This window comes from Ambystoma mexicanum, chromosome 1p (assembly GCF_040938575.1).
Source record: "Ambystoma mexicanum isolate Mex_15411 chromosome 1p, UKY_AmexF1_1, whole genome shotgun sequence".
Lineage (NCBI taxonomy): Eukaryota > Metazoa > Chordata > Amphibia > Caudata > Ambystomatidae > Ambystoma > Ambystoma mexicanum.
In genome coordinates, this window is record NC_090921.1 from 970,265,394 (window position 1) to 970,290,089 (window position 24,696).

Genomic DNA, 24,696 nt, shown 5'->3' on the forward strand with positions numbered 1-24,696 from the left:
GGGCCACCATTGGGGCCAAGATGGACTATTGCAATGTCCTGCTCCTAGGCACCTCAACACAAAAAAACCTCAACAAACTGCAAATCACACAAAAGAACGCCATTAGCGAAGCACCAAGCATTCCTAGAAGGGAACATATCTCCCAGACCAGATGCCCACTGGCTCCCAGTCAGAGCGGATAATCTTCAAGACCCTAGACATCACCCACAAATGCCTCCCTCACTCAGCACCTCTGTACCTGGCAGAAAGAATTCACCACGCGAATGCAATCAGACCTAAACGGGTTTAATACTCACACCAGCTTACAGTCCCAGCCTTTAAAAGAGCCAAAGCTTGAGGGGCTAGTTTCTCCATGTTGGCACCAAAAAACTGGAATGCACTGCCACTCACTCTCAGAAATGAAACCTCTTTCACTGTGTTCAGAAGAGCCCTGAAAACAAAGCTCTTTAATTAGATCGTACATGAGGGAATACATATTGTAGGAAGGGTGAGCAATTACACAACAGATTGGTCCAACAATTAACTTTGTACAAAACAAAAACACCTATGGAAATTCAAGAAGTCTAGAACAGAAAAAGGAACGCCTAAATCTAAACAAGATCAGGAACAGAGTAAAGTCGGGTATTTCTTCTGCCATCTACCACCTTCAGAGGGTCAAGTCTAAAATCAACCTAATAATATACGTTCTGGTCCCTCCAGTCACTCTGTCACGCCCTCTCACACAACCCTTCCTTCTTCACACCCCTCCTCCTCAGCAGGCGCTTCTCGCCGTCGTATTTCCCATTTACACCACCAGCAGGGAAAACACGGCAGGCGGAATACCATGTTGGGCGGACCTGTCACTTTTCGCCCTTTTCCGCGTTGGCAACTGCCATGGCGCCTCTTGCACAGCCGGCAACGTCAGGATAACAGGAAGTGCCGGCAGCCCCAATCGCTGGCCACGTTGCGCTCCACGCAACGTACGCGAGCAGTCACGTGATGCATCACGTGATACCACTCACCACTTCAAAAGAAGCCGGCAAACAAGATTCTTTGCTTCACAGCTACTTCATCTGCTACAGAGAACAGTCACGCTTTTCCCTTGCTCTTGTTTGCCTCGACCTTGGAACTCTTTTCGGATTTGCTATTTGGATTGCCCTTGGATTTTGGCGTGCTCTCTGATTTTCTGGACATTTGACCTTGATTGTACTCTGGACTGATTCTTGGATTGCCCTTCTGTTTTGCAACCATCGGATTGCTTCAAGCCTTACAGATCTCGTCTCTATGCACAAGGTACTAGGAAGGAGTACCTATTACATCATTCCAGCCTGCCGTGGATTTCCTTGTGTAGGTTTGCTACCTACTCTCCATCCCTATTAGGTAAGCTGTTGTCACTGCATCTTGTTTGATTCCTTATATCATTGTCCATTGCCAAGATAGAGCGTATCTCTGATTATAACCCTTTGCCTTACAGCACTCAGGGATCCTTCCGGCGTTCTCAAATACCAGGCTGACGACAACACTCCTTCCTGTGGCCTCAAAGATTGCTAGGGCAGTACTTTATATTCTGCTCGAGCGGTACTTGGGGACAGAGGCATTTATAACTGCACGACCATCAAGTCGGACCCATCAGGTCAGAACAGACTGTGAAGCCTTATGGTCGTCCAGTTATGGATGTTTCAGCCGGGGACCCTGTGACTGCTTTAATGCAAGCAGTGACATCGCTTAGGACAGATATGGCAGTTGCTACCACTGCCCTCCGCACTGATTTAGCCTCTGCCACCACTGCACTGAACCATCGTCTTGATGCCATGCAAAGCACCCGACATCCCTTACCTGCTGACGCTGAGTTCGGCGATGCTGCCCCATCCCAACACACCCCCATCACTCCGCTTACTTTGCCAGTCCCGTCTGTGGTGGTCCAAGCTTCCTTAAACCTAGCTGCAGGAGTCTCCCATGCAATACAAATAGTGATCGACTCTGGTGCTACTGGTTGTTTTATAGACATAGCGCTAGCCAATACTTTAAACTTACCTCTGGTTCAAAAGAAACATCCCGAACCGGTTCATGCAGTAGATGGGACGTCTTTAGCCTCGGGACCAATCTTACAGCAGACAGCCCCTTTGGAATTAGTCATACAGGAAGTCCATAAAGAGACCATGTCATTTGACCTCATAGCTACGCCTCAGTTTGGTGTTATCTTGGGCATCCCTTGGCTAAAAAAGCATAATCCTTTGATAAACTGGGGTACAGGTCAGGTCCTCTTTGAATCCGAAATATGTCAATACTACTGCCTGCTTGAGACACCTCGGGTTTCCAGTCCTGCAGATATCCTAGGGGTAGTTGCTTCACTAGACATAGAAGACAGGTCCTATTCTCCAGACACACACCTGATAGGAGCGGTCACAAATATCATACCTCCTGAGTATTATGAATTCCGGGCGGTGTTTGACAAAGGCTCTGCAGAAGGCCTTCCTCCGCATCGATCTTACGACTGCCCCATTGATTTAATTCCGGACGCCCCCATTCCAAAAGGGCGGATATACTCCTTAACCCAAACAGAAGAGCAAGCCCTACAGGATTACATACAGCAGGCTCTGCGTCTGGGTCATATTCGTCCATCAACCTCTCCAGCTGCAAGTCCAATCTTCTTTGTGCCAAAGAAGGAAGGGGATCTCCGTCCATGCATTGATTATAGGCGTTTGAACGCCATCACAGTAAAAAAACGCTATCCTATTCCTCTCATTACCCCGTTGTTGGACAAACTTACCCATGCCACTATTTACACCAAGCTAGATCTACGGGGTGCATACAATCTCATACGCATACGAGAGGGAGATGAATGGAAGACGGCTTTCTGCTCACGACAAGGGCTGTTTGAGTATACAGTTATGCCGTTTGGTCTCTGTAATGCTCCTGCTACGTTCCAGCGCTTCATGGATGACATATTTGGCGATATCCTGAACGCATACATAGTAGTGTATTTAGACGACATATTGATCTTCTCTTCATCCCTCGATGAACATATCAAGCATGTCAAGGAAGTATTATTACGTCTTCAAGCCAATGCACTATTTGCTAAACCTGAAAAGTGCATTTTCCATACCAGCCAGGTTGAGTTCTTGGGGTTTCATATTTCTCCAGGAGGTCTCTCCATGAATCAGTCCAAAGTCCGGGCAATAAACGATTGGCCTATTCCAACCACACTTAAGCAATTACAGTCATTCTTGGGTTTCGCCAATTTTTATCGAAGGTTCATAGCTGGATTTTCCTCTATTGTAGCACCACTCACTGCGCTCACTAGTCCTTCAGTCTCCTATGTCTGGACCGAAAAACAACAAAATGCTTTTGATTCTCTGAAAACTTTGTTCACCACTGCTCCAGTGTTGCAACACCCTGACCCTGAACTCCCGTTTGTCCTTGAGGCAGACGCATCCTCTTATGCACTTGGAGCTGTACTGTCCCAGTCATGTCCTGCCACTGGTCGACTACATCCGGTGGCATTTCACTCTCGCAAGTTCACAACAAGTGAATTACACTACACAGTCACAGAAAAGGAACTATTGGCCATTAAGGACGCCCTACAGACCTGGAGACATCACCTTCTAGGTGCAAAACACCAGACGGTGGTGTTCTCCGACCATAAGAATCTCCAAGATCTGGCCTCCTTGAAATGTACCAATAGTCGACAGGTACGTTGGCATCTTTTCTTTGCTGCGTTCGACTTCGTGATTAAACATAGACCTGGTGTAGGGCATGGGAAAGCAGACGGCCTGTCTCGCTCCCCTGGGGGGGAAGTTCTACCTACTTTCCCTGAGTCTTTGTTGAGTAAATCTCATGTAGTTTGTGTTTGCACACCATCGCCCTCATTGCAGTCCACCATACGACAATGGGTCTCCCGATATCCACAGTCACTAACAGAATGGGATCCCGTTATGCAGGATGGGCTGCCCTTTGTACATGGGAAGCTTTTACTTCCCACGAGTGACACCAGGAATTTGGCATTGGAATGGGCTCATGATGCTGCCATTAATGGTCACCCCGGGCAGCAGCGTACCCTAGAATTACTCAAACGCTGGTGTTGGTGGCCGGCTATGAAACGAGACGTACAGAATTATGTCAATACCTGTCAGATCTGTGCTCAGGGGAAGTCACGTAGGGGCCGACCTTTAGGTCTTCTTCTTCCTCTCCCGGTTCCTCCACGTCCCTGGCACACGGTCTCAATGGACTTAATCACTGATTTGCCACGCACACAGGGTTTCGATACTATTTGGGTTGTTGTCGACTCCTATACCAAAATGGCTCGTTTTGTACCATGTAAGGGAATACCCTCAGCCCCAGTTTTAGCCAAGCATTTCTTTAAGTCTGTCTTCTGTCTCTTTGGCCTGCCCCATGTTTTGGTGTCTGATCGAGGCACACAGTTTACCTCCCGTTTCTGGCGGGCCCTCACCTCTTTGTTGGGGATCGATGCTCATTTTTCCTCTGCTTACCATCCAGAGAGCGACGGGCAGACTGAGAGGGTTAACCAGTCGTTGGAGCAATACCTACGCTGTCTAACGTTACAATATCAGGACACTTGGCTTAATTTATTGCATCTGGCCGAATTTGCTTATAACAACTCTTTGCATTCTGCTACGGGTTTTTCACCATTCTTCGCCCTCTATGGCCAACATCCTCGTACTCTCCCCTTGCCAGACTTTTCCGCTTCTGATACCCCCGCTGCCTCGGCCTGTGCTAGGGATTTGGTCTCAGTCCATGCCCAGACATTGATTCATTTGCGTGAGGCCCAATCCTCCATGAAGTCCACTGCTGACAGGAAGAGGGCGGATGCTCCTGCGTACAAGGTGGGGGACCGGGTTTGGCTCTCCACTCGCCATTTACACATTCCTGGCTGTCGCAAACTTCTCCCTCGCTTTGTGGGTCCTTACGAGGTGGTCAAAGTTCTGAACCCGGTGGCTATGCGTCTGGCGGTACCCCCTGCCTGGCGAATCCACCCGGTTTTTCATGTCTCCCTGCTTAAGCCTTGCCTTGGTCCTACCCGATTGGTTGTCCCTCCTGCTCCGGTCTCTGTCTCATCCCCTGATGTTTTTGAGATCCAGAGTATACTGGGTTCCCGTATACACAGGGGTGGGCTGCAATATTTGGTGGATTGGCGGGGTTATGGTCCTGAGGATCGCTCCTGGGTTGCTGCTCGAGATGTTCACGCTTCTCGCCTGGTGGCCAAGTTTCATCGTGAGCATCCTTCCAGCCCACGCGGTCGTGGGCCTTTGAGGGGGGGCTCTGTCACGCCCTCTCACACAACCCTTCCTTCTTCACACCCCTCCTCCTCAGCAGGCGCTTCTCGCCGTCGTATTTCCCATTTACACCACCAGCAGGGAAAACACGGCAGGCGGAATACCATGTTGGGCGGACCTGTCACTTTTCGCCCTTTTCCGCGTTGGCAACTGCCATGGCGCCTCTTGCACAGCCGGCAACGTCAGGATAACAGGAAGTGCCGGCAGCCCCAATCGCTGGCCACGTTGCGCTCCACGCAACGTACGCGAGCAGTCACGTGATGCATCACGTGATACCACTCACCACTTCAAAAGAAGCCGGCAAACAAGATTCTTTGCTTCACAGCTACTTCATCTGCTACAGAGAACAGTCACGCTTTTCCCTTGCTCTTGTTTGCCTCGACCTTGGAACTCTTTTCGGATTTGCTATTTGGATTGCCCTTGGATTTTGGCGTGCTCTCTGATTTTCTGGACATTTGACCTTGATTGTACTCTGGACTGATTCTTGGATTGCCCTTCTGTTTTGCAACCATCGGATTGCTTCAAGCCTTACAGATCTCGTCTCTATGCACAAGGTACTAGGAAGGAGTACCTATTACATCATTCCAGCCTGCCGTGGATTTCCTTGTGTAGGTTTGCTACCTACTCTCCATCCCTATTAGGTAAGCTGTTGTCACTGCATCTTGTTTGATTCCTTATATCATTGTCCATTGCCAAGATAGAGCGTATCTCTGATTATAACCCTTTGCCTTACAGCACTCAGGGATCCTTCCGGCGTTCTCAAATACCAGGCTGACGACAACACTCCTTCCTGTGGCCTCAAAGATTGCTAGGGCAGTACTTTATATTCTGCTCGAGCGGTACTTGGGGACAGAGGCATTTATAACTGCACGACCATCAAGTCGGACCCATCAGGTCAGAACACACTCCCTAATGTAAATCACAACACAATGCCCAAAGGGAGTGGCCACCAGAAAGTTCTAAACCTATACTTAAGTCCTTAGCCTTCCAAATAATCGTCGTGCTTAGAGACAAATGTTCCAAACCTTAGCTAACAGAGTTCCTGAATCACCCATGGTCTCAAACACAAATGAAATAAGCTTCTCCTGGTAAGGCTCTACCATGCTACCGGCTTGATCCTCTTTGGTCTCCCTGCGTGCACTCGAATCCTTTAGACCTCTCCCAAATCCCTTACGTCTAAGCCCTTTTACCAGGTTTGCTTTCACCTTTCACCCTTCCAGCATCTCTCACCAATTTGTTTAATTTCATCATCAACCTATGCAATTTAACCAGTCAGGTCTCTGTTAGACCATCATCAGCCTAGGTCTCTTGTCAAAACTCAGGATTCAAAGCTTAAGAGTCGCTCCACGACTTTGTTTGCCGTATTTAGTTTGCGATGACTCACAAGGGCCTAGATGGTCAGCTTTCATGTGGCCCTGCATCACCACGTTCTGGTAACGGCAGCATTCACTCGCGGCAGGTTTCACTCGGACAAGAAATGGCACTATTCAATAGGTCTGATCTCACCATGAGCAGCATTCACTTTAGCAGGTCTCGCAGAGATCTGCAGCATCAGCATTGACTGGTACTTCACCTGGACCCGCGGCAGGCTTTACCTCCTTGTATCAGTGTCCTGGTAGTCAAATTCACTCAACAAGAACACCACGTTGAACCAAGTGGCACTCTCCCTGCTTCAGCAGGAAGAGGCGAGGAATATATTGTCTTGTCCCTGCCCTGCTGTGGAGAACTTCGGCTGCAACTGCTTTGTTTGGGCTTTTCCAGCACTTTTCCTGGTAAATGTTCCACCAATGTCTAAGCCTTGCTTGGTAAGGCCTGTTCTGTTTGTTTCGTGGCTCAGGACTGGTTCTCTCCCAACGGTTCTTTGCATCCCTCCAACTGAGGCTTTTATCAGTAGCTAATTAAGTGACTGTTGGAGATTTATCATTTTTATGCTTCATCCCCTATCCTAGCAAGACCCCCGGCACTTTCTGCTGGACTTCTGGACCTTTTTCCTTCTATTCTGAACCTTTTTCCTTCTATTCTGAACGAGTGGAGACTTTCTCCACTCATTCATTCTTCTGGGCTCTGCCTTTTGGAACTCGGTTCTGTTTTTTACCTGTCCTATGGAGTTTAGTTTCCTCCATACCTCTTTCAAGGCATCTGTAGTTTACTTTTGCAGCTCGTTATGGGCAATGTTGCTGGAAACCCCTTGGGTTCTCCTTTGATCACTCCTAAAACTTTATTTTCTGAGAGTTTGCCACACACCACCTTGTGTGGAGTGCCAAGGGGATACTTACTATTCCCCTTCTCTCTGCTCCTGTGACTTTAGTCACATAGACAACCCTCTAGTGAGGGCTGGTGGCAGTGTTCTACCAACTATTGTGTTCTTGTTTACCACAGACTGTGTTCACACTCTCGGTTGTGCACAATAGGGCTACCTAAGTTCTAACTTGGTGTGTCCTTTCTTTTTTCGCATTTCTAGCGTGGTTGTTCTTGGTTAGCCCTTTTACTCGAGTGCGTGTGTGGCCTTTGGCGGTAGGCCCCTTGGATGTCCCCACCTAGGCTCCAGTGTGTCTGGGCACGCATGAAATGCGGGTGGGAGGAGGAGTATTCACTCCCCTGTCCTTTGTCTGTTCGAGTGCCTGAAGTCCCGATTGGACAGCCACCCACCCTTTTCTGTAAACTGCTGTGAGAGATTGCAGAGGAGTGTGCTGAAACTGTATAAAACATTCCTGAAAGGCAAGTCGATCACTGGAAACTGAAGTAACCAGAAAAGACAAGCAAGGCCTGCAGACCCTTTGCAACACAGTGAAGAGACCACTGCTGTCCTGAGCCTGTTTTATGTGCGATAGAGGAACTCCTAAGAGGTCCACTCCTTCCCTTTGACTGGTGGTGAAAAAAAAAAAAAAACATTAAAAAAATTCCCTAGACAAACTCCAATCTGAGCCATCTCACGAGGTGATGTGCCTCTACAGAGCTGCGAAACTCCAATACCAGGAGACCTCTGACACAATTGAAATGCATCATCTTTGAAAGGCCGAATCCTTCCCAGTCTTTGCTGAGCTCTAGGTGAACCTCCAGAGACACAATCTGACTTGTCCAAGTCCCCTCAGCAGAGTGCTGGACTCTAGCAATCGAAGAAGGTTGACCAGGCGGATCGTGCCCTTTGTTGGTGCTGAAGAAAAGATGTCAAAACCGCAAACTGACCTGAAGAGCTGAGAAATCACTGTCAGAGGTCCTGGACAGACTGCTACTGAGAGATCCCGTCCATTGTCCTGCCTTTTGTCATCAGACCAAGGAATCTGGAGGTCAGGGTCCAGCACTGCTACATTGAGGAGAATCCAACCACAAACATTTCTTCAAACCAAAAGGTATTGTGGGAAAAAAGGGTATTGCTTACCTTAATCTGAAAAGTCGCTCCAGACGGTTGGAGTGCAAGTAGAGGTGTGCAGGGTATCCCTCTCGCCCCCATACCTCTGACCCAAGCTGCTGGTTGTGTCGCTTTAGTGAATGCTTGGGGCTTCAACGTTGGTTTAATCCTCCTGCAACGTAAAGACTAGAGACTATAAAGTATACACAGGAACCTTTCGTATTATGCTGCTGTACAAGACTTTGAACCTCTCTGAATCGCCGTTTAGCTAGGGCTGCGTTTAGGACTTTAAAAGCCATGCTGTGTGAAGAAACCGCCTCTATAATCTTAAACTGCTAGTATTGACCTGTTTTCCTTCCAAAAAGATGATCTTTTACGTGGTTTTGCTAACCAAATGCGATTACAGTATTTCCTTCGTTTTACGCGAGCCTTAGCCTTAATGGTGGTGCTGGCCCTCGCAGATTAGTGGGCCCCGGCAGGGCCCCGCCCCATTTACTGGTAGTGCAGAGCAAGCCTGCATTCAGGGTGAGGCGCACCCACAATCTGCATTTCTTAAGGGCCGGTAGCCGCGCCAGTTTCGTGGTTTTTCAAGGTTTGGGTGCATCCTGCCAGACCTTTATCCCACCCGAGTCCATCTGGTGGGTGGCATACTCGCTCCATATTTAAGGAGGCCAACTTGGTGCATTTCAGAGAGGTGTAACAGTGGCTGGCTAAGGGAGGGAACTACACCCCCCATGCCTTGGAGCACAACAGTCCCTGTGGACACGCATTGAACGCTGCAGCGAGATAGGATTCAGTGGTACAGAGTTTGCAGCTTTGCTGATAGGCCCCAGTTGCGGGACAAGGAATGAGGCGCTCTCCCCCCTCACTCATGGAAGGTAGTGGGGAGGCAGGGGAGGAGTACGACTATGGCGCAACGGGCTTTGGAACCCTGCAGCAAAATGTTTAGACTATTTTGCTAGAGCTCAATGCATTCAGGGCAGAAGTGAAAACATCTATGAGCGCCATCACAGACGGGGTCTCTAAGGTGGAAGAACGGCTGGAGACCCTGAACACAATCAACGAGCAGCAGGCATAGCGGATGTGGGCCTAGAGGTGCAGATTAAATAACTGTAAGGCAGGGAACGGGAGGCGAAGAGCAAACTGGACGATGTGGAGAATAGAGAAAGGAGGAACAATCTAAGGATGCCTAGTCACCCAGGGAACTGAAGCTCCTGCTGGGCAGAGTGCTGAAGAAACTAATGGGAGAGGCATTCCATAGAGAGATCCATAGTCCATAGAGGCGCATGAGCTGAAAACAGGCCTTGATCAGTATTAGCTAAATGTTACTAGTACAGGAATAAGGACATTTTGCAAAAGGTGTGTGAGAGAAATATAGTTGAACAATGCCTCCATGAAAATATTGCAGGATCTATCAACATACGCTCAGAGGAGAAAATGCAGACCCTTAACAAAATGACTTCAAGAGGAAGGGGTACGATACCGGCGGCGATTCCCTTTTGTCCTTTGGAGTAGAACAGAAAGCAATATGAGCTTAAGCAGGGGGTGGAGGAAGCCCAGCTGCTGTCAGTTCTGCAGAGGGAAGGATGGATGCAGGTCAGGGAAGGTCAACGCAAGCTACAGGATGTTTTAACAATGCATTTGCACAGCCGAAGGGTTGCAAGAAAGACTGTGGCACCGGGAAATCCAACAAAAGCGAGGCATTGCAATTAAAAGCCCCTGGTTGGATGGGCTCCTTTGAATAAAGTTATTATAACAGTTTATAGTTTTGTTGTTTGACGGGATGGCAGTCTCCACGTTATCCTAGTGACCCGGGCATGCCTGCGTGTCTCAGGAAGGCTGGGCATAAAGAGCCGCAGCCGGGTGGAATTACCCGAGAATGTGGAGTGTTATTTAAGTTTTGGAGGTGGGGGGGGAATACACACATTCCCTCACAACCACACTTGGAAGGTAGCTCGATCATGGTGTGGGGGTTGCAGGGGTGTGGGGAGATCAGGAAGAACTCCACAAATAAACAATCCCTCATGGCGGACATGTTCCACAAAACCCGCCTAGCAGTACGGTTTCGGCAAGAAACCTATAATAAGCAGGGAAAGGAGTATGCTTTGACAGGGGTAGAAACCGGCCTTCACACAAAACAAATAAAAAGGAGGGAGTGGGGATTGTCTTAGCAAAGTCTACGCAACATAGGGATGTGCCAGTCAGACGGGGGTTCGAGATTTAATGCAATTATGGGTCATCCAGAGAGGAGAATGCTTACCTTGGCATCACTATATGCCCCCAATGTGGACCAACTGGCTTTTCTTCAAAGGGTGTTCAATGTGTTGGGGGGTGGGGGGGAGGGAACTTTAATGTGATTGCAGACCCAGCAGTGGATTGGTGGTCATTTTAGGGAATCAAAAGGAAACAAGGCATTTGCACAACTACTCTAGGCCCATTTCTAGACCACGGTGTGGAGGTCCAGGTTTCTGCAAATAGGGGGAGTATACCCTATTTTCACCCCCACATCAAACAAACTAGGACTGACCTCTTGTTAGTGTCTCAAGTAGAGGGTACTATGGCGATTTCTCCTAAGGTGGAGACTTACCTGGTCGGACCACGAGATGGTCACAATGGACTGGTGGGTAGGGGGGGGGGGGGGGGGGGGACACCTAGATGGCGCTGCAATGAGGGCCTCCTTCGGGACCCAGTATTTAGAGATTTCTTGGGAAAGGAGATCCGTTATTATTTCGAGACCAATGTCTCAGGGGAGGAACATCTGAAAAATGGGTGGGAAGCAGCCAGGGCAACCGTTAGAGGCCTCCTCATAACGGAAGGGGCCCGGAAAAAAGGGGAGCACTGGCTGAGAGGAGGTACAGGGAATAAAAACTGGGAGTGGACCGTACAGAACTACTAAGTGAGATGAAGGATAAAAGGCAATAACTGCACTCACTCTTGATAGGGGAAGATGAGATATGCTAGGCAGAGGTTCTATGAAAGGGGAGACCGCATGGGGACCCTTTTGGTGAATAGGGAATGCGAGTATAGAAGAGAGTTGATTGGACGCATGGGGGAATTTGATTAATGCCCAGGTAAACACGACGGATTGCTTTGCTGAATACCACAAGCATCTCTATACTCCGTGCCCCCCACCCCTCGAGTGGGGAGGCGGACATACCAGAGTATTTAATCAAACTTCCCATCCCACAGCTGACTACAAGGGAGAGGTCCATGTTGGAGGCAGATATCACAGGGGAGGAGGTACTTCAAGCCATAAACCACCTTAAACCGGATAAGGCACCAGGGGAAGACGGCTATGCTGCATATGTTTATTAGCATTTTCAGATCATCATGACGGGGCCCTTAGCCAAATCTTTAACTCAAATCAAGGGTGCTGATGATATACCGCCCACGATTTCGTAAGGGCTGAGGGCCGTTATCCCAAACCCAGGCCAGAATCATGCACATTACGCGTCCGACAGACCCATATCCTTGCTAAATGTGGAAGCCAAGATATTCACAAGAATATTGACATCCAGGTTAGAGACCCATCTCCCCAGACTGATCCACCAGTTACTGTACAAAAGCCCTGATTCTATCCCTTGATGCAGTTTGTTTTGCTTTAACTATATTGGATAAGGCCTACTAGACAAAAACTTTCCTATATTTTGCCCCCCCCCCCCATTAAAAAAAAATAAAAGATTATACGGTAAATGCTGTTGTGTTGCATTGGATTCCTGCCCATTTTGTCATAATTTTACTGTAGAAAAGTTGCCCAATAGGTACTGCAGTCCAGCCTAGATCAACTATTAAAATGTAGTATTCATGTTTTTGGAGGTTTCTTAAATTAAAAGGTTATTTGCTCCACTTTGCATTGCATGTTTAGTTAGCCACTGTCATGTTCCATGACCAACTTGTGTCAAGCAATATCATAATTACAAAATCAAAAATTACATGTTTTAAAATTGTTATTTTAAGAAAAACCAATAGCCAGTTTGTTTTGAACAATTACCCAGCCACTTGCCACTAAACCTTTGCTCAAATTTGAGACCGGCTTCAGAATTGTTTCAAGATTGGGGCCAGTCAAGTATTCTAATAGCACTGGGAGGGGACCAAAACAGCATTTGGAGCAGTACAAAACATCATGAAGAATAGAAGTCTGGTTGTCAATATCACCCAGCAATGCTAAGACATTGGGCCTCATTACAAGGTTGGCGGTAACCCGTCGGTGGGTTGCCGCCGACCCTGTCACACCGGATACAGAGCCTGGCTTTCCGGTGCCACTGAGACATTACAAGTCCTGGCGGGAGCGGGAAGTCAAGCGGCATAAGTACCCATTCCCATGGTGTCCCTTAGGATGGGGCTTCCATGGCAACTCTGCCTGCTGGGGCTGCTGTGCCCTGCCGGGTCAGACCTGCCGGGCACAGCGGCCCCAGCAGGCAGACTCAGTGTGGCGGTTCGGAACCCTTGTTTGCAGACCGTCACACTTGTAATGAGGCCCATTTTGTCTTTTCTTTTTTTTTTTTAAACAATAGAGAACAAATGTACAGACAGGAAAAGTGAATGAGTGGAATTTGGATTCTTGTGTTTCAAATATTTCTAAAGCTGTCAGTTGGTGAATGACATTGCTAACACTACTTGTAAACGGGTAATCCTGGAAGCACACTCAATCCAAAAAAAGTCATATTTATTTCCAGCTCACTGTTTTGAAAAGGCCCAGAATTGTTTTCTTTTGTAGTGAACAAATTAACATTCCTACAAGGCTTTAGCCATGCTATCTTGGCTTCTTTGCTTTACAACAAAGCACTGCCCATTGACAGGAAAAGGAGAGAACAGACGACAACCTGGTATAAAGTAAAGGAATAACACGACCATTTCTGTATAAATACAGAATCCTAATGTGTATATGCATGTTTAACGGATTTTTTAACGAAAATAAACATAATATAATCTCTATTGGAATGCATCAATATATTTCTTGGGGTATGTACTGTGACATTCGTTCAATTTAAAGTTTACCACTGTTAACATATTTATAAACAATTTAATGGGCAATTGTGGAGTTCCGCCCTTGTGGGACAAAAAAAAAAAATCAAAGAGGGATCGTTTTTCACATACAGTGCCTATAGAAGTGTCAATTGTCGAAATGCCTCGTATCGCTTTAAATTAAGCCGCGTGTGCATTTTTTTCACATTTTTATTTATAGGAGGTTCATAGAGTTTTCTTCCGACACTCGAGGTGGGGACTCGCTAATTTAGCCATTCCTTTACTGGTTGTTCCCTTGGGTGCTACACATATAGAGCATCCTAAAGCACCAACACACTTTGTTTATGGAAATTATGTAGCCAGTCTTCTTTTTAGTCCATGCCAGATTACAACACTCACTGTTTCTCATTTCAGACTTCACCACTGACGACATTACCTTTGCAGGTTGTTGCGTTATGCATATTCATTACAACTTACACAGCATGCCAGCCACCTTACAGCGAAATGCCACACATAGCCAAGCCCACAAACCAGGGTTGCACAATGGAAGTGCTTACACCACTATGAGCATACAGTTAACAGCCACACAAAGCAAGGTTATATACATATATGTGCCACTAAAAGACAGATAAGACAACTTTGTTGGGAGGCATGGAACAAACTACATTTCCTAAGGAAACTAATTTTAACATCATCTATTAGCAGTAAGAAAGGGCTGGTTACAGTGGTAAGTCCTTCAGATTAGGAAACAAAAAGAACAGGTGCACTAAAAAAGTATGATAGCAATGCACCAACCTCTTTGGCACTGACGACGGAAAAAAAACAGCCCAAAATGGAGGAGGCAGCAGGTTAACCCCTGCGGGGTCATGCCGCCAGTAACCTGGGACCCTCCCCCTGGGGACAGGAGGAGGTCAAGGGGCGGAACGGCGCCAAAGGCCAAATGGCCCAAAAAGCCTGCGAAGGGCTGAACAAAGGAAAAGGGGCAGGGCCTCCAAGTTATAAGCAGGCAGGGCCTGGGTGCCAGGCATCTCGCTCCTGCACTTGGAACCGGTCATCTCGCCAGTGGAAGGGATTTCGTTGGGAAGACCAGCAGCAGGATCGCCCGGCTGATCAGGTTGTGGACGCCAAAGGACCGCCCAGCAGACGGAAGATAGCCCAGCTGATCGGGGCCGTGGAGTCGCTGCCGGCGGAGAACGCGCACAGCGGAAAGGCGGGGCTGGAGCCCAGGACCAGGAGCAGAGCTGCGGTTGCCATAGGACCACCCAGCAGACGGAAGAAAGCCCAGCTGATCGGGGCCGTGGAGTTGCATCGGTGAAGTGAGCGCGCTCAGCGGAGAAGAGCCCGGGACCAGGAGCAGAGCAGCACAGGACCGGCAGCGAGCAGGAGAGGAGACCGCTCGGTGCGACGAACGGCTGGAGGGGCGGACCAGGTGAGGGGCTCCAGCGCGAACAAGCGCCAAGGCGGGGCAGGGGCCCAGGGGGCAAGGAGGCACAGCAAGGACATCCGGGGCAGTAACCCGGCATCGAGGCCCCAGCTGACCGGAGCAAGCTCCCCCCCTACGGACAGAGGTTCTCGAACGTAGGGCCTGCCACACGCTGCAGGGGCACGGCAGCGCAAAGGCTCCCCTCCTCACAGGAACACACGCGGCAAGCCGCGAAGCAGCAGCCTCTGTGTGAGCGGTGGCGGGCAGGAGGTGGGGACCGTGTGAGCACTCGCCAAAGAGAGGGTGCAGGAGAAGAGGCACCAGGAGGAACAAAGAAAGCACGGGCAACAGCAACAGGCTGCCCAGGAGGTTCAGGAAGCAGTGGGCAGCAGGCAATGGATCTGGCGGCATTTATGGAAATGGCCAGGGTGGCAGCAGCAACACATGGCCCGGACTGGATGACAAGGATGGTGGCCCAACCTAGCCAGGTAGGACCCAGCCAGAGGGTAGAGAGCTCCCCTGATGTTTCAAGACAGCGGCAGTGAGGCCATGGTAGTCGAAGCGGAGATTCACAGCATGGAAGATGAAGAGGAGGAGATCCAAGTGAGCAAGAGGAAAAAGGACAATGACGGCCAAGGCGAGCAAGGAGCAGGCCAACAGCACCAAGAGACCGCGACAAAAGGGGAGGGCGCGGGAGGATGTGGCCTTAACAGCTCCTGCACCTGCTGAGGCTCCAGGGAACCGAGTGAGCCCACCCAGCACTCCTGTGACCAGAACGGTGGAAGTCGCTGGTGGAGGAACCACATCCCTGGAGATGGTAAAAGGTATGCTGTTGGAATGCATGCAAGCATGGGGGAAAAATTGGCAAATGCCAAATGTTGTTGCCAATACTAGTATGTTGGATGGAATGATGGTTAATGGGAGTATAGCCACGCAACCGGGGGCGCCTCAGGGGGTAGGGGGGCCATGGTGCAGAGGCAGGAGTCAGGGCTGGTCCCAGGCAGGGGGAGTAAGTCAGCTACCACAGAGAAGCAGGATTCCACCCGGGTGTTTCTTATCGGTCGGGCTGCCTAGTGTGGGCCCACCTACTGGGGGCAGTCAACAGGCACAGATGGCGGGGCTTCCGTGGGGACAGGAATGGTGGAGTCAGGGGCCGAGGGCTCCAGTGAGTGCAGGGATGGCCCAGCAGCCTGCTACAGGGGTACCAGCGGCGGCGCAGGTGGCCCAGAAGGAAGGAGGGTCAGGGCCAGGGGCGGTCTTGCCGGGGAGGGGGGGGGGAGAGCACAGCTCAGCTACCGGTGGGGGGCCCGAGCAGCGGTGAGACAGGGGGAGTGTGGAGCCAGGCAACCCAGTTTTGGAGACCAATGCCAGGGTTTGCACCGATACGGGCTACAGTAAACTCCTTGGTGTGGCACATTCCGTGGGGAATCAAGGAGAGGTTGTGGAGGAAGGAATTTATTGACATCTTTGATTTGTTGGGGATTGTGCCCACGGGGGGAGGGCTGAAGGATCTGTCCGAGAAAGAAAAGGAGAAGAGGGACAGAGAGTGCACCAAGGTGGAGCACAACTGGCTAAAAGCCTATAGAATGTACATGTCAGTGATGTTGGAGAAGTACCCGCAGGATGCACTGGCAATGATAGCGTACGAACAATATGTGCATGATTTGTATCATAAATATGACGGCGAGGGATGGTTGGATTATGACCGAGGCTTTAGATTAAAGATGCAAGTATGGCCAGCAATGTCATGGGACGAGATGGATGTCGGGGGGTATATGGACAAAGTGGTCCCCTGTAGGGAACCCGAGGACAAGCCACAAGGGGAGAGGTCCCGGGGGGGGGGAGAGGCAGGGGCGGGTACTCACAGAGGGGGAGAGGGTCCTTTTACGGGCCCTCCTCCTGGGTGTACCGGGCAGCAGCCCACCAGGGGGAGCAAGAAATCTGCTGGAGGTTTGCGGAGGGGTACTGCTCATACGGAAGACATGCAGATACAAGCACCAGAGGGGTGGCAGCACGGGACCCCGCGGAGCCACTCCAGGAGAGGCTATGCTCAGGGAAAGTGGTAAAACAAAAGAAAAAGCTTGACTGATGCGCCGACAAAACAAGGAAATGTTGGGGAACTTGTGAATGTCAAATATGTGATTAAAGGGGCACTGCCCATACCAGTTAGCCTCCTTGCCATGACGCCCTTTTTAAATTTGCATCATAACAAGGCCGATGCAAAGTTGTTATGGCAAGGGTTCAGGTGGGGCTTTCGGATCCCGGGGGCAGGTACCCAGGGGTGAGGGAGGCGGCCAATTTACGGTCTGCATTGGAGAAACCCGAGGTGGTGGAAAGGAAGGTGGAGAAAGAGGTGGGGCTGGGGAGAGTGGCAGGCCCATTCACGGCGCCGCCTATGAGCAATCTGGTGGTATCCCCACTGGGGTTGGTGCCAAAGGAGGAAGAGGGCCAATTCCGCATGATACACCACCTGTCCTTCCCCGAGGATCAGTCGGTGAATGACGGCATCCCTGAGGAGCAGTGCAGGGTGCAGTACGCCTCCCTGGAGGACGCGATACAAATGGTGAAAGCAGCAGGGGAAGGGGCGTTGTTGGGAAAGGCAGACATAGAATCGGCCTTCCAACTATTACCAATCCGCAAGGACAGTTACCACTTGCTGGGTTTCAAGGTGGGGGACAAGTACTACTACGACAGATGCCTACCCATGGGTTGCGCTATTTCTTGTTCATACTTTGAGGCATTCAGTTCCTTCCTGGAATTTACAGTAAAACTGGGAAAAAAGGGAGGGGGAGTATTGCACTACTTAGATGATTTTCTCTTCATTGGGAGAAAGGGGACGGAGGAGTGCAGGGCCCTGATGGAAGAATTTCAAGAGCGGATGAAGCAGCTAGGGGTCCCCTTGGCACCAGGGAAGACCATGGGTCCAGCTACAACATTGACATTTCTGGGGATTGAGATTGATTCGGTTAAGGGGGAATGTAGGCTCTGCAGGACAAGGTACAAAAATTGAGGGGCCTGATTCAGGAGCTGTTGGGGAAAAACAAGGCGACCTTGCGGGAGTTGCAGACATTGGCAGGGAATCTCAATTTCACAGGTAGAGTGATACCGGCAGGTAGGGCTTTTGCCAGAAGTGTGGAACTAAAAACTGTGGGCCTACAACACGCCTCACAGCACGTACGATTGGGCTCAGAGGTGAAGGAGGATCTCAGGATGTGGGAGAGCTTCCTGACAGAATCCAACGGGGTGGCAATCTGGAGGGCTGACTGGGCAAGCAGGCAGAGGCTCAAGCTGTTTAACGACTCATCGGGATCCCTGGGTTTTGGGGCGATCCTGGGGGACAGATGGTGTGGCATGGCATGGCCAAGGGAATAGCATAAGGAAGGGGTCACTAAGGCCATTACTCTGCTGGAGCTATTCCCCATAGTCGCTGCATTTAAGTTGTGGGGGGTGCAGCTGCAGAATTCGAAGGACGCACTATGGTCAGATAATTTGGCGGTGGTGCAGATTATTAACACAGGGTGATCCAGCAATCTGAGGGTGTTGAGGCTCCTCAGGGAACTCACCAGAAGTCTGTTAATACTGAACATCGAGGTCAGGGTGCGGCACATTCCAGGGGTAAAAAACACGGCCGCTGATTCTCTGTCTCGTTTACAGTGGGACCGGTTCCGAGAAAGCTGCCCCGAAGCAAGGAAAGAGATGACCCCATTCGAGGATCAATGGTGGTGGATGATTGGGGTGATCTGACCTCGTTGGTAGAAACGGCACTAGCACCAGGTACAGCCAAAAGGTACAGGGCTTGTTGGGATCGTTTTTTGCAATTCCAGGAAGAGGTGCTTGCAGGTAACCAAGGTGTGAACCCGGTGCGGGCATTCATAGGCTGGTGCTGGAAGACAGGGAAGACCCGAGCGTGGGTAGGCTACCACTTGGCAGCCATAGCAAATTTCGCAAAAGTAAAAGGAGAGAAGGACCCCACGAAGGAGCACTACGTCATACTAGCCATGAGAGGCTGGGCTAGAAAAGCGGTAGCAAAACCAGACGAGAGGCGGCCAATTGATATTGTGAAATTGCACGGATTAATTAAATGTCTAAAATCAGTATGTAATGAAGAGGCAGAGAGGTTGCTCTTCACGGCCGCCTTCACGGTGGCGTTTTTTGGGGCTCTCAGAGTCAGCGAACTGGAGCCTGAGAACAAGGATAGCAAGGGGAAAGGGTTCTTGCGCGTAAGGGACGTCCAAGTGGGAAGCGCCCAAGTCGTAATTTATGTGAGGAGGTCCAAGACGGATCAGAAGGGAAAAGAGGCGGCTTTGACTTTACAGGCCATTCAGACAAGCAGGGTTTGCGCGGCGGCAGCAAACTTTATGCAGCAACGGCGGCCATCAGGGGTGGAGGCGCCGTGGCTCATGCACAGGGATGGGTCCGCATTAAACCATTTTCAGTTCAGGAAAGTGATGGCGCAAGGTTTGGAAAGGATGGGGCTGACAGGGGGGCGGTTTGGGACACATTCATTTCGGATAGGGGCCACCACCTCCACGGCAGTCGGGGGGTTGGAAGACATCAAAAGGCTGGGGAGATGGTCCTCAGGATGTTATAAACGCTATGTCAGACCAGAGAAAATGTAAGAGTTAACCTTGCCGTTCCCTCCATTTTAATTTTCCAGCGGTACACCAAAGGAAACTACGCACAGTGTGGGTAGTGGGGCACTCATTCATCTCAAGGGCAAAGGCGAGCTGGACTCAACAGCAAGAGATTTTGACGGCTGGAGAGTTCAGGATCGAGTGGCACGGGGTGCCAGGGATGAAATGGGCGCAGCTGAAGGGGCATTTGCAGAAGCTGCTGGGTAGGCGGCAGAAGCCGGAGGTGTTGGTGATACACTTGGGAGGGAACGACCTGACCAGCTTGGGGAGAGGGATCTTGCTGAAAAACATGGCAAACTCACTACAGGAAATATCGGCACAATTGGGTGAAACGGAGATCATCTGGTCTGAGGTGATTCCCCGGGCGCAATGGAGAGGTGCAGAAAGCCATTCAGTAGTAGAGAAATCAAGGAGGAAGCTGAACGGGGCCATGGCCAAGTTCTGCAGGGGCAGAGGTATTCATCAGGTCAGACATGGCCTGATTGACGGGAAGGCACCCGAGTACTTCTTAGCGGATGGGGTGCACCTGTCCACAAAGGGAATGGAGCTCTTTTTCTGGAACATTTGTACCAAATTGCTGGAGTTGTGCGAAGGATTGAGGAAAGGGGGAGCCACGGTGGGCGGGAACCCACCAGTTGGCATGGCGGAGTTTGGGCAACCAAGCACAAATGATAGACTCTGGACGAGCCAGAAGGAAACGGAATGGGTCTTCGCTCTTCCGGACCAGCGCCTCTTGGGGGCCTAAACGGCGGGGGCGTCCAGTAGGGACAAATAAGGCTCAGCTTCCCCCAAAACAAACGGCGCTCTCCCCACCCACGGACACCTGCACGGGCAGGATAGGAACAGGTACAATGGGTCGGGGGAGTTGGGGGCCTACTATACCAAGTATAGGGGGAAGCAAAGGAAATCCAGCAAGCAAGCGCCACACGTACAGACCGAAGTTCACAAATGTGTACAAATAATTCTGTTGTCATGGAAATAAAACTGCGGCCAAGTTTGCCAATTGAAATACTCTGTCATGCCAATTTATGGGGGATAAGGAGAAATGCATTGGGGTACACACGCAAAGAATAATTGTCAGTAAAAAGGCAAATGGACGGCTGCAGGGGTCATGCCATGCGACTCAATTGGGTGAAAGCACTGCCTGTAAGGAGCGGAAGGCGGAGGCACACCGCTGTCATACCTTTTGCTGCACTCGCCTCCCCTTTTCTGTTTCTCAGTCAGAGGTGCCGAATTCCCACAGGCAGCCCTTTCAAATAAGGCTGCAAAGACCGTCTCTGTTGGAGGAAAGGGCTGCCTGTAGCCTGATAGAAAGGGCTGCCTGTGGGGGCCGGTGTCTTTGATTAAGAAACAAATGAGAGGCAAGCAAGGCAAAATGAATGATAAAAATGCGCCTGGCTACCAGTGCCTGCCCTTGACGGCAATTTCCTGCCTACAACCCAGCTGCCTACTCTTGGGCCACACCCCATTGACGATTCCCTAGAACCTGCAATCTACTGAGGAGACAGCACACGCATTCTGTATGGATGGGAGTCTGGAGGAACAGTCTACACGCTCCTGATAAATGGAAACCTATTGCGGAGAATGTGAGATGACCAGCTGCAAGCCTACAACCCAACCAAGACATTTTGACATGGTGTCTGCAGGACACATAGCAACACACCCGTGGTTGTAGCCAGCAAATATCGGTCTTCTATACATCCTAAAAATTAAGAACACTAAAAAGGAGGAAAGCTTCTAAACTCTACGCCAAATTGTAGAATTAGAAAAGCGAGTGAATGAGTGGTTAAGTGGGCAAATAGGACAAGTGAATCGAATGGTGAGGAATAGAAATACTGACGAGGCAAAATAATATGTGGCTGAGAGCGTTAAAGGGATAGGTCAATAAGTGACTTCATACGCGAATGAATAGATGATTGAATCGGCCAGTAAGAAGAGGAGTAAGCAAATGTATTGGTGAGTGTGTGAGTAGACGTGGGCTTCATACCCTGGGTTGGCCGATCGCTCCCAAACAGGACAGTCACCGCGGTTTCTGTCAATGAAGCTCATGTCTATATTTGTCCCCACACTCACCGCCATGACTCCCCGGGTAGTCAGACCGCAGCTCTGCTGACCCCAGAGATTTGCCAACAACTACAAGAAACACCAGCACCACCTCAGCAAAACACACGCTTCCGACGCACGTTAATGACGCCACGTCGCAGAAGCGCTCACAGGAGGAGTGTGTACTTCCCATCAACTAGAGGGCCAATATTCCACCAGAAGATGTGTCCGTCTTGTACGCCATGTTGGTGAATAAAGCCGCTTTGAAATCCTTTACTTTCCTATGCAGTCGCCATCATTTTGAAACAAAAATCGACATCCTTTGTGCTGTGTTGCATTTTATGATTTAGAGGGCGACCTGACAGAAATGTATTTCACATGTCGGTTGGGCACACGTAAAGTATTTTCATATCTGTATGTGTTTTTCTTACTGAACAATTCTTCAGAATTTCAGATGTTTCTTTGTATTTACATTCCTTAACTATCAATAGTATTGTTGATTGTGCAGTAGCACATGTATTTACAGTATTAGGCATTGTCTATTGTCGGTTTTATTTTAGAATATGTCCCTCTGCAGGTAAATGTGATATAAATTATAATTGATATTTAATAGAAAATTGGGCATGTATGACAGGTGCCTTTCAGCATTAATATTGAAAGAGAAACTTTTGTGTGTATCAACCAAAGCTGCCTGTTGCGGGCCCTGTGCCGTCGGTTCACCGGCGGCCAGGCCTTGCCAATAAGGACGCCAGTTCTTTGGCAGTTAACAGAGCGTCTCCCCCGCATGGAGGGTGGTCATCCCCTTTTATTGAAACCATGATGCGGCCTGTCACCTGATAATGTTGACCGCGTGCGTTGTAACATCTCCTCCAACCATTATGAACAAATCAACAATTAACATCCCCAAGCGGCTGAGAGGGAGATTTCTACAACGAAATCGGGAGACAACAATGTCGCCATAGGAATGCATTGGGAAATAATATTTTAGGCAGGAGAACGTGAAAAATAGCAGTATTTTTCACTCGAAAATTGGGAGTCTCCCACCTAAATTGGGAGGGTTGGCATGTATGAACATCATACATTAGTAACTGGACACCTCCAGGCCAACACATATGCTGAGCTAAATATTACTCCTGGAGGTAGTCCATGAGCCTCTCAGAAGGATGTGTTGTGGCACGCTGGGGTTACGTGGCTGCTGCAACTGGGGACGCCGGACCAGCCAAGCATCCCCAATCCTCCTCTTCCACAATCAGGACCCTTGGCACTCCATTCTGAGGGGGTTGCGCCGCCGTCCCTCAGCCAGCCACCCCTATCTGGCATCCCCTGAAGACGTCGGAATGAACTGCTGCTTCTGGTAAGTGACGCCCGCCCCCTTTCCATGGTGATCATGGACCCTTGGCAATCAGTCACCATCCACTGCACCGGGTCATGAGGTAGACAAAGCTTGTGTGTGGGGTTCCTGGTCCTCGACCAGCACTTGATCCCCAACACCCATAGGCTGATCAACGCGTCTCTTCCTCGCTGACTCCTTCTCGTTGGCCCTCTCTTGTCTCTCCTGGACCATGACCGGATCCACCACGGCCCTTTGCCTGGAGCTGTGCCATGGTATGGGAGATCTAACTTTTTGTCCCAAGAAGGCCTCAGCCTCAGCCGGCACCACTCCTGTGATGGAATGAGGCGTGGTGCATAACGCCAGTGGTTGCTCCCTGGCCACCGTTATGCGGAACGTCTTGTTCAGTGTCTGCATGAATCTTTCAACATCCCTGTTGACCCTCGGCCATTAGGGAGTAATGCACTTGTGCACAACTCCATATGAGGCCAGAAATCTCGCAAACTTGTCACTCTGGAATGGTGGCCCATTGTCGGACCTTACCGACTCTGGGATGCCGTGGGTTGCAAACATGCCCTCCAGAATGGGCCTGATAGTCCCTGCTGCCGTGGATTCCACAAACTGCATGAGGGGGTATTGTGAAAACTCATCCAACACCACCAGAAAGTGTTGGGACTAAAACACAACGGCAAAGTCAAATCTAAGGGCATTCCATGGGGCCGATGCTCTTTCCAGCGATGCAATCGGGTGACCCTTCAACAGAGGCCTTGCAGCTTGGCACCAGGTGCATCTGCTGATAGCATCCTCCACCTTCTTCTCCAAATCCGGAAACTATACCTTATTGCGAAGGCAGGATTTTGTCTTGCTGGCCCCTGATGGCCCACATGCCCAGCCTTAGGACCTGATCCTGTGGGGCAACAGGGATGACCAGTTGGGTCCCACAGAGCAGAAACTGATCGTAACCATTGGACAGCTCATTCATCACTTTCCAAAGTCCATGGAGCAACGCTTATGCCTCCGGCATCTTGTGCTGTATCATGGATAGGAAGCCTTTTCATTGTCCTGATCTCAGCTGATCCAGCAGATCCTGCATTCCTGTGTCGTGGTGTCTCACCTCAGCAATGTCAGCGACTGACATAGATCGGAGCACTACAGCCTGTGTGACCATGGCCAACAACTCCTCCATATCATCCACGTCCAGAACATCTGTGGGCCCCTCTGCCATTGGGTGGTGAGACAGATAGTCGGGCTGTCTGAGCCGGCTTTGCAAACCAAGGTGACGCCATACCGCTGCAGCTGCAGTAGCCACCTCTCGAGCCGAATCAGCAGATAGGGCGCAGAACCTCCCATGATAGACACTAGGGGGATTTGGTCCGTGACCAGATGGCCATAGATGTAGATGTGAAAATGCTTGCACCTCCACAAGACCGCTAGCACCTCTCTCTCTATCTGGGAGCACTGGCATTGGCTGGGACTGAACGCCTTGCTGGCATAGGCCACTGGACTTCGCTCCCCTATCTCCGAAACCTGCAGAAGGACTGCGCCCAGGCCCACCGGGCTTGCAACAACACAATTTCAGTATCCTTTGCGGGGTCAAAATACACCATGGTGGTGTCTGCCTCTTTGGTGCTCCTGAATGCCTTTTGTTCAGTGGGCCCCGGCTCCAGTCCTGATCCTTT

At 50.1% G+C, this 24,696-nt stretch overlaps 1 protein-coding gene across 1 annotated transcript in view; it reads right to left on the bottom strand.

Annotated features, from left to right (window-relative positions):
* TMEM208 (transmembrane protein 208) overlaps positions 1-21,917 on the bottom strand; it is a 76,701-nt gene extending 54,784 nt beyond the window's left edge. Inside the window, exon 1 of the mRNA XM_069653839.1 lies at positions 21,718-21,917. Within this exon, the coding sequence (XP_069509940.1) occupies positions 21,718-21,723 (6 nt within the window). The 5' untranslated portion in view covers positions 21,724-21,917. The remainder of the gene's footprint in view (positions 1-21,717) is intronic.
* Between the last annotated feature and the right edge of the window lie 2,779 nt (positions 21,918-24,696).